At 57.4% G+C, this 8,750-nt stretch overlaps 1 protein-coding gene across 2 annotated transcripts; it reads left to right on the forward strand.

Moving 5' to 3' along the window:
- The first annotated feature begins 346 nt into the window (after positions 1–346).
- PTMA (prothymosin alpha) lies at positions 347–5,230 on the forward strand. 2 transcript variants are annotated; one of them, XM_059393712.1, is made up of 5 exons: positions 347–569; positions 3,250–3,321; positions 3,594–3,690; positions 4,166–4,239; positions 4,483–5,230. In XM_059393712.1, the coding sequence occupies exons 1-5, from the start codon at positions 525–527 to the stop codon at positions 4,528–4,530; spliced, it is 336 nt and encodes a 111-aa protein (XP_059249695.1). In that variant the 5' UTR covers positions 347–524; the 3' UTR covers positions 4,531–5,230. The 2 variants fall into 2 exon arrangements, with proteins under 2 accessions (XP_059249695.1, XP_059249696.1); XM_059393713.1 differs by having other exon boundaries at positions 350–569; positions 3,597–3,690.
- The last annotated feature ends 3,520 nt before the right edge of the window (positions 5,231–8,750 follow it).

The following is an 8,750-nucleotide window of genomic DNA, read 5'->3' on the forward strand; positions in this document are numbered from 1 at the left end:
TGGGGGCTGGGCGGGCGGCTTTGCCGCGCTTTGGCTTTCTGCGTCAGCAGCCCCAGCAAAACAGCGGCGGGAGCGCGCGCCTAGAGCGCGCTCGTGCGCCCCTCCCCCGCGGCGCCGGCGCCGCCGAGACCCGGCAAACTAGAGCCCTGAATGACAGTGCGGTCGGCGACTGCGCAGCGCGGGACGCACCAAGGCACTGCCGCTTTAAGCACGCTTGCCCATTGTTCGGAATCGAGCCAATGAGCGAGCGCCCGCTCCCTGCGCTCAGCCAATAGCACTCGGGCAGAGGAGGCTGAGCGCCGCCCACTAATCTATATTAAAGGTTCTGGCGCCGCGTGAGTTCCCCACTGGCTGCTCTGAAAAGCCATCTTTGCATTGTTCGTGTGTCCAGCTCTTCGTTCGCCGCAACCACCTCCGCCGCGCGCCTCCTCCGCCACCGCGGACTCCGGTAGCTTTCTCGCCAGAGTCCTCGAACTCTTGCTTTCTTTTTAATCCGCTGCATCGGATCACCGGCGTGCCCCATCATGTCAGACGCGGCCGTGGACACCAGCTCCGAGATCACCACCAAGGTGAGGTTGGACGCCGCCCGCCCCTTCGGGGTCCGCGCGCTGCTGCCGCCGGAGCGGTGTTTGGCGCGCGCACGGCGGCTCGTGTCTCTTCTTCGGGCGGAGAGATCTCTCGCCCCCGGCCTAGGCCCCCAGGCAGCTCACTCTTTTGTGTGCGGGGGAGGGGGCGGGAAGCGCAGCGGCAGGCGTGATGCCCGTCGGGGAGTGGGCCGGGCGCCCGCGGGGCCCCCGAGGGGCGGGGGCTGAGGGGCTCGGGGGGCGGGTGTTTTACGGCTCCTGAAACTTGTTTGTGAGTCGTCTGAAAGGTGGCGGGAGGAGAGGGGCCGGCCGAGGGTCGTCAGCCCGCAGGGCGCACGGAAATAACTTTGAAACTCAAGCGCGTTTGGAATCGGAAGTGCTGGGGGGGGCGCGTGTGCTGGCGCGGGGCGGCTGCGGGAAGCGGCGGCTCCGCAACGAGCGCCCGCCGGCGGCGCTCCTCTTTGTTCGGAGCCGGGCCGCCTCGTTTCGCGCCTTGCGGTGGGTCCGAGGTGGTTTATCTGGACTAAGCGCTGATAAGGTGGAGTCGGGCAGCGGGTCGGCGGGCCGGGACGTCGATAGTCTCCGCGGAGGTGTGAAGGTCTTCTCTGCACTGGGAGCCCTCAGGGAGGGCGGGGGTAGGCGTACTCCGGGGAGAGCGCGCCGGGAGCAGCCGCCTAGCTTAAGTAATTTACAGCGGTACCGGGTTTGGCTGTGGAGGAGGCGAGCCCACGCGCCGTTGGTGAGGAAACGGAAAGTGAAGGAACGGCGCGCCGGGGCGACGATGGGCGCCCCCCGCGGCTGCCCGGGAGCACCGTGTGCGCCGCTGCTCCGGAGACAACGCGGACGAACAAAAGCTGTGGCCGTGGCTGGCCGGTTGTGGGGTCGAGCCGGGCGCTGGGGGTTGTCGGGGCCTGGTGTTGCGGGGTCGCTGCCCTCGGTTTTGAGATCCTGCGCGTTTGGCGCAGCCCCCGTTCTGCGCGCCGGGTCGTTCTCGCGGCCAGCGCGGGGAGCGTCTTCGTTCCGCTCTCGTCCGGAGCGCGGCACTTTAAGGCAGATCGGCTCTTTCTGCGCCCCTCGTGCCTCTTCGGGGACGGACAGGAGTCACCTTGGTGTCTCCTTAACCTCTATGCCCCTGGCGTCACCTCTGGCTTTCTCCCAGGGGTGACTTCCTCGGCGGAGTGGAGTTGGCGACTGGAATCTCCGCAAGGGCTCCAGCGGCCCCCCCACTCCGGACCAAGCCCGGGAACTAGTTGAGTGGGGGGAGGGTCGGCCCTTCCTAGTGCGGACGTCCGCGTTCGCTTCCCTCCCAAGGTGATTTCCCGCCGGCAGCAATAAATAGCCCCGTGGAGCGCGTCCCCGACGGCCTCAGGCTGCGGGGCTGAAAAAGCCCCATGGACTTCGGGGCAGTCTCCCGCGGGACTTTGCCCGCCAAATGCCGAGAGGCAGGCCCACGCATCGAGGCCTTCTGTGGGGGTGTCAAGAAGCCCCAGGAAAGACTGGCGAGCACCTCGCCCGGCGGTGGAGCCAGCGCAGCCGGCAGGCTCCGGGTCTTCAGGGTCAGGGGCGCACTCGGCGGCCCTGGGCCACGTGCTCCGCGCGCGCGGTGCGTGCCGAGGCCCGCGCGCAAAGCCCGCCGGGCGGGGGCTACGCGCCTGCGCGCCGCGTTCTCCCCGCCCCCACCCGCTCCCCGGGGCTTCGGCCGCCAGGGGGCGGGAGCGGGCGGCACCGGGGTTCGCGGCTTGGCTGCGGGTGGTAATGGGGCCGACAGGTGCCCCAGGCCGCTCACTGGACGGAGTCCGAGCTGTGTCTGGCTCGACGCCTGTTCGTGTTGGCTGCAGGGTCGGCAGGGCCATGCGGAAAAAGTTACGGGGCTTCGGGGCGCTCGCGGTGGCGCTGCCCTTTGGAAAGAGGACTGGGTCCGCTCCTCGAGGTGTGGTCTGACGGTCGCTGAGATGGGGCGCGCGGGGCGGCTCCCTTCCTGAAGGAGGGTCAGTCTCTTAAGCCCGGGCACGTTCCCCCGGCCAAGACCTGTGACCTCCTGGGACAGCTGTCACAGCTAGGGGACTGGTGGGTTTGGGTTTTTTAAAGAGCAGGGCTGCCGTGGGCTTGATTGGTGTTTAGCTCGGCGGGGAGGACTTGAATCGACCTCCCGTGTTCTGCCAGTTCCCTCCCTTCCATTCCCTTCCCGGGCTAGCCCGCCCACGGGAGTTCTCCCGCAGTGCCCGGGTCCTCCCTCCATTACCTTATTTATTTATGGCACATACCTGCTGTCTTCCAAGAAGGATTTGTGAGAGGCGGAGCTCCCTCTGGTTGGAAACCAGTCCGTGATGGGTGTGTGAGTGAAGTGTTCTCTGGCTCGTCTGCCCGGCCGGACGGGTTTAAGGCTGTGCCACATGGCTCTTGTCTTAAGAAGTATGAGTAAGGGGCAGTGGGAACAACTGTAGGGGACTCTTGATGTGTTTTTTAAGGGTTGAGAAATTGGAGGAAACCCTGACCACAGACTTGCTGGCTGTCCTGGAGCCCTTCCTTCCCGTGTTTCCAAGTGTAACATGGGGCTGTTAGGACATCCCGATCAGCGCTGTATTCAATAGCCCCTGAGTTCTGGGCCTCTTTGCCAGCCCCGCGTTTCTTAAAAGACTTACTAGTTCCCTCTTACTTTTTGAAGGACTTAAAGGAGAAGAAGGAAGTTGTGGAGGAGACAGAGAATGGAAGAGACGCACCTGCTAATGGGAACGCTGTGAGTGTCTGCCTTGCCCATGATACCTAGCCGCTCCTGGCCAGGAAGTTCTCTCGCTCCAGCTTGGGCTTAGTCTGGGGTGAGCGAGAAGGCTGAGCCCTTGGCTAGTTCCTGCATCGTGGTCTCCTTGGTGGAGCTTTAGGAAGAGGAGTTGAAGTCTCTTGCCTGGTCTTGGGCTGCATGTGCATTGGGTGGGCTGTGGGGGGAAGAGCCGGGATTGCGCAGGAGTGGTGATCTGTTCTCATTAACAACTTGGTATGTTTTCTGTCGAGGAGAATGAGGAAAATGGGGAGCAGGAGGCCGACAATGAGGTAGATGAAGAAGAGGAAGAAGGTGGGGAGGAGGAGGAGGAAGAAGAGGAAGGTGATGGTGAGTAGCCTTGTTTGTCTCTCCTGTTAGGGGGCACCTTTCCCTGGCCTTGTCCAGCAAAGGGACAGGAGTTGGGTCCTGGGGTTGGGGACCAGTGGCTCACCTACAGCTGGGTTGGTACAGTGGGGCTAGGACTTTGCTGGTTTTAGGTTAGCGAAGTGAAGCCCTGCCCCCACGTATGCATGCTCCCGCTGGTGCCTTCCACACACTGGTCTGTTGCTCTTTCCTTCTCTGGAGACCAGTGCCTGCATGGAGGTAGCAAGGTGCCCTTGGCTGCCTGGTTTGTCAGGCAGCAGGGATCAGGGATGTTTTTCTTCCCTGGAGAATCTTTTCACTGGGAAGTTTCTCTGAGGAGCTGCGGTGTTTTTCTGTCTCCACCCAAGTTCAGGTTGTCGCTGGGTGGGTTAGGGTATCAGGATGCTTCCTGGTGTTTGAGGGAAGGCAATGTGGTTTACCCTGGGGTTTGATTCTGCAGGTGAAGAAGAGGATGGAGATGAAGATGAAGAGGCTGAGGCAGCTACGGGCAAACGGGCAGCTGAAGATGATGAGGTGGGTTCTGGCTTTGGTCGGGGGTTGGGACCTGAGACATGATAGCCAGAGGGGCTCGTTCCCACTGTGCAGTCCTGAAAGGCTCCCTTATCTTGAGCAGGAACAGAAAGGAAGCTAGGCCTGTCTTCTCAGAGCTCTGGAAGCCTCTGGAGCAGCCAGTGCCTGGCCCTTGCCTCGTTCCTGTAGAAGTGGGGGTGGGCCCAGTGTGTGCTTGCAGGGCCTTGACCATCTTTCTCTGTGCAGGATGATGATGTTGACACCAAGAAGCAGAAGACTGATGAGGATGACTAGACAGCAAAAAAGGAAAAGTTAAACTTAACAAAAAAAAAGGCCACCGTGACCTATTCACCCTCCACTTCCCGTCTCAGAATCTAAACGTGGTCACCTTCGAGTAGAGAGTCCCGCCCGCCTGCCCAGCGCAGGCAGTGCCACCCGCAGATGACACACGCTCTCCGCCACCCAACCAAAACCACAACGTGAATTTGCAACAGGGGAGGAAAAAAGAACCAAAACTTCCAAGGCCCTGCTTTTTTTCTTAAAAGTACTTTAAAAAGGAAAATTTGTTTGTATTTTTTATTTACATTTTATATTTTTGTACATATTGTTAGGGGTCAGCCATTTTTAATGATCTCGGATGACCAAATCAGCCTTCGGAGCGTTCTCTGTCCTACTTCTGACTTTACTTGTGGTGTGACCATGTTCATTATAATCTCAAAGGAGAAAAAAAACCTTGTAAAAAAAGCAAAAACAACAACAAAAAAACAATCTTATTCCGAGCATTCCAGTAACTTTTTTTGTGTATGTACTTAGCTGTACTATAAGTAGTTGGTTTGTATGAGATGGTTAAAAAGGCCAAAGATAAAAGGTTTCTTTTTTTCCTTTTTTGTCTATGAAGTTGCTGTTTATTTTTTTTGGCCTGTTTGATGTATGTGTGAAACAATGTTGTCCAACAATAAACCGGAATTTTATTTTGCTGAGTTGTTCTAACAAAGCTGTCTCAAGCCTGGTTTTTCTGCATTTCAGTTTCTCTAGATGACCTGTGGTGGGGGCAAGGACAGGAGGAGGGGGCATTGGAAGGATCTTGAATTCAAGCCCAGCTAGATTTCCTGGGGATAGTGGGCTGAAGACCCCCAGTTGTCAAGAATGGGTGGGAGCAGCATGGTAGGTGGCCAGAGAGATCAAGAGCTGAGCTGTGGCTGGCCACTAAGACCTGCCGGGAGGGTACTGGAATTAGGAATTGTTGTACCAAGAGCCATTTCCCAGGACTGTGGTATTGGATGTCAGGTGGATCAGGGTGCTCTGGAAGATAATGTCCGCATCCCCAGGCACTCCCCAGGAATGGGCTACATGAGGCACTGTTGTTACACAGACCCCACCCACCCAGGGTTGGGGTGGGTGGGTGGTGGCACAGGCCAAGTGTGAACATGGCCAAGACCGAAGATAAGCCACCTGCCCATGGGGCTACCCATAACCTAAGCCTTTCCTCCTGGGTCCTCATCCAATTAGTTGGTGACTGTGGCTCCCCCTGGTGGTGGCATGTGGCACCTTGTCCCTCTGGACTTATTTTCAGGGCCTGAACACAGGCTTGCCCTATCCCCAAGCTCTTTTCAAGGAGAAAGAAGTGGACCTTGGTTAGGGAGGTCGGCCAGCCTACCCCTTGAACACAGTTGAAGATCACAGATGAGCGCTTAGGATTTTCAGACGGCTGGTTGTGTGCAGCTAACGGAAGTGAAGGTTAACAGGAGTTCAAGTCCTTGGGGGCAGGACCTACTAGAGCGCTCTAAGCCTCCTGGGGCTTGCAGGTAAGCTTCACAAGTGGAACCCTGCAACCCCCACCCCACCCCCCCGCCCCTCGCAAGCTTCCATAGCGTGCTCCTGAATCATGCCCATTCTCTAGGGGGTCAGCGAGGGTTGACACCTTAGCTGTTAGGGGTGCTGAGAATGGGACAGTCTGTTCACTAAGGATGTAAAAGCAGGGGTTCTGTTCCCACTTATGTAACCAGCTGGGTGATCCTGGGCCTCCTTTATCCTTCCTGAATGCAGCTTGTTTTTTGGTTTTTTTGGGGGGGGGGTGAAGATTTATGAGGGAGAGAGAATCTCCAGGAGACTCTTAAGTGCAGACCCCAACGCGGAGCTCAAATTTATAATCCTGAGATCCTGACCTGAGCAGACATCAAGAGTCAGATGTTCAAGCGACTGCACCCAGGCATCCCCTGAATGCAGTCTAAAGATGCATGCACTCCCAGCTGCAAGGGAAAGCGGGACAGAAGGGAGGGGGACAGAATCCTCAGGAGGGACACTTCTGTCTGGAATGCCCAAATCTACCCTGTAGTCAGAAATGGGTGGGGACAGAAGCCAGGCACGCTCCCTACCCACTCCTGTTCCCCAACATCGTGGCCATGTGGGAGTTCTTGGATCACATTTGGGCTGACTTACACACTGCTTTATCCAAAGGAAGAAACCTGGGACCCCAGTTTCTGCTGATCCCCACCCCCTATCGCCCTCCTGTCTTCCCCTGCCCTCCTTCCTTCTCAGGCTGCCACTTTCTTTGTTAGGAAGTCTGCAAGACACCTACCTGTAGCAAGGGATGGGAGGATGGGGCTGTTAACTGAAGTGTCCATCCACAACTCCTTAAGGACCATCTATGAATAATGGGACCCTGAGCACAAAGGCAGGGGGACCTGACAGCAGGGAGGGCTTCTCTAGGGAGGTGGCATTGAAGCTGAGACTGGAAGGGCCAGGAGGATGAGAGAGGAGATGGGGGACAGGTTAGGGGGCAGGAGTGGTGCATGGGGAGGCCTTGTGCAGGAAAGTGCTAAGGGTGCATGGGCAAAGGGGTGGGCAGGCTGTGGACCAGGTGCAGAGCTAGGATTTGAGGAAGCCACAGGATGGTTTGAGGTAGAAAAGCTCCTGGAAAGCACTGATGTGACATTTGCAGAAGCAGGGGACCCGGATTAAGGGGGAAGGGCAAGGTGGAAGAGAAACAGGTGCATTTAAGATATCACATGGGGAAGGGGTGCCTGGTTGGCTCAGTCTGTCTCCTTTTAGCTCAGGTCATGATCTTGGACTCCCAGGATGGAGTCCTGGGATCGAGTCCTGCATGGGCTCCCTGCTCAGCGGGTACTTGACTTTTTCCTTTGCCCCTCACCCTGCTCATGCTTTCTCTCTCTTATTCTCTTTCTCTCTCGAATAAATAAAATAAAATCCTTAAAAAAAAAAAAAATACACATGGGTTAAAGTGTCAAGATTCCGGGACAGAATGGGTGTTGGAGGCAAGGATCCCCCAGGTTCTGGCCTGAGCCCTCCAGCACAGGGAGGTGCCATTTACGATGTGCCAGGGGCTGGAGATGAAGGTCTAAAAATGCGTGGAGACCTCCTGTGTTTGACGTGAACTGTCAGAGGCTGGTGGGTACACAGGTCCGGAAGGCCGGCAAGAGGTCTGGCTTGGGCCAGAGTAATGGAGGCTGAGGTATAAACCAGACAGGCCAGGAAAAGGGCCTAGCAAGAAGACATAAGGCTTAGGTCACACGAGCGAGCACAGGGAGCTGAGTGCTGTCTGTTCCAGGAAATGAAGGCTCCAAGCCCAAGGCCCCCTCTCGCTTCATCCTCTGCTCTGTCCACCTGGCTCACCGGCCACATCAGCCTCCCTGTGTCCAAGGGAAACTTGGGCCTGGCGCAGGGCATTTGCACTGGTTATTCCTGCTCCAGGAATGTCTGATTCCCAGACTTCTCATAACCTGATCCATGTTAGGTCTCAGCACATGTTATCTCCCCAGAGAGGCCTTCCTTGTCCCTGATGTCAAGAAAGCCATCCCCAGTTCTGTCCCTCGGCCACATAGCACTTCTCACAAAGTGAGCTTGTTTATTTACTAGTTTGTGTTTTTTGACTGTGCCCTACTGAGGTCAGAGGCCATGCCTTATTCACCACGTTTCCCTGCACATAATATTCTGTTTGTTCGTTCCTTCGTTCATTCATTCATTTGCATGTGTACTGAATGTTGTCACTGTGCCTGACTCCATTCTGGGCTCCAGAGATACAGAAAAGAGCAAGAGAGAGGAGGTCCCTCCTCAGGACACCACAGGACACCTCTTGGTGGTGGAACGGCATTCTACATCCTTGTCTTCCCCACCCTCATTTGTGGTTTCTGCCAGGTGCCCCATTTTTTGGGGGGGCAGGAGGCTTGCCCTTCATAAGGGTTGGAGCCTGTGGAGTAAGGACAGTGTGGAGTGTCCTCCCTGGGCTGCTCAAGCCCCAGGCTGCCTGTCCCTCACTGAGCTGTACCCAGACAGCTGCCAGGGTCAGATCAAGGCCTTGGTTGGAGGGAACTTGCGGCTGCAGTTGCCACCCGCCCCCCTGCTGTGCACAGTCTCTTGAGGCAAGACTGACCAGCTGCTCTCTGTTCTGCTTCCCAGCGCAGCTCAGTCCTGCAGATGTCCACAAGGCCCAGAGCCTGGGCGAGGTGTCCAGCCCAGGGGCCAAGAGGACCGCAGAGCAGGCAACACATGGAGCT

Source organism: Mustela nigripes, chromosome 3 (assembly GCF_022355385.1).
Source record: "Mustela nigripes isolate SB6536 chromosome 3, MUSNIG.SB6536, whole genome shotgun sequence".
NCBI classification, from domain to species: Eukaryota; Metazoa; Chordata; class Mammalia; order Carnivora; family Mustelidae; genus Mustela; species Mustela nigripes.

Bases quoted from the DNA above. Each gene is read 5' to 3' on its own strand.
- PTMA (XM_059393712.1), top strand. From the start codon at position 525: ATGTCAGACGCGGCCGTGGACACCAGCTCCGAGATCACCACCAAG. The intron at 570-3,249 runs GTGAGGTTGGAC...TACTTTTTGAAG, and splicing joins GCTCCGAGATCACCACCAAG to GACTTAAAGGAGAAGAAGGA. The intron at 3,691-4,165 runs GTGAGTAGCCTT...TTGATTCTGCAG, and splicing joins GGAAGAAGAGGAAGGTGATG to GTGAAGAAGAGGATGGAGAT.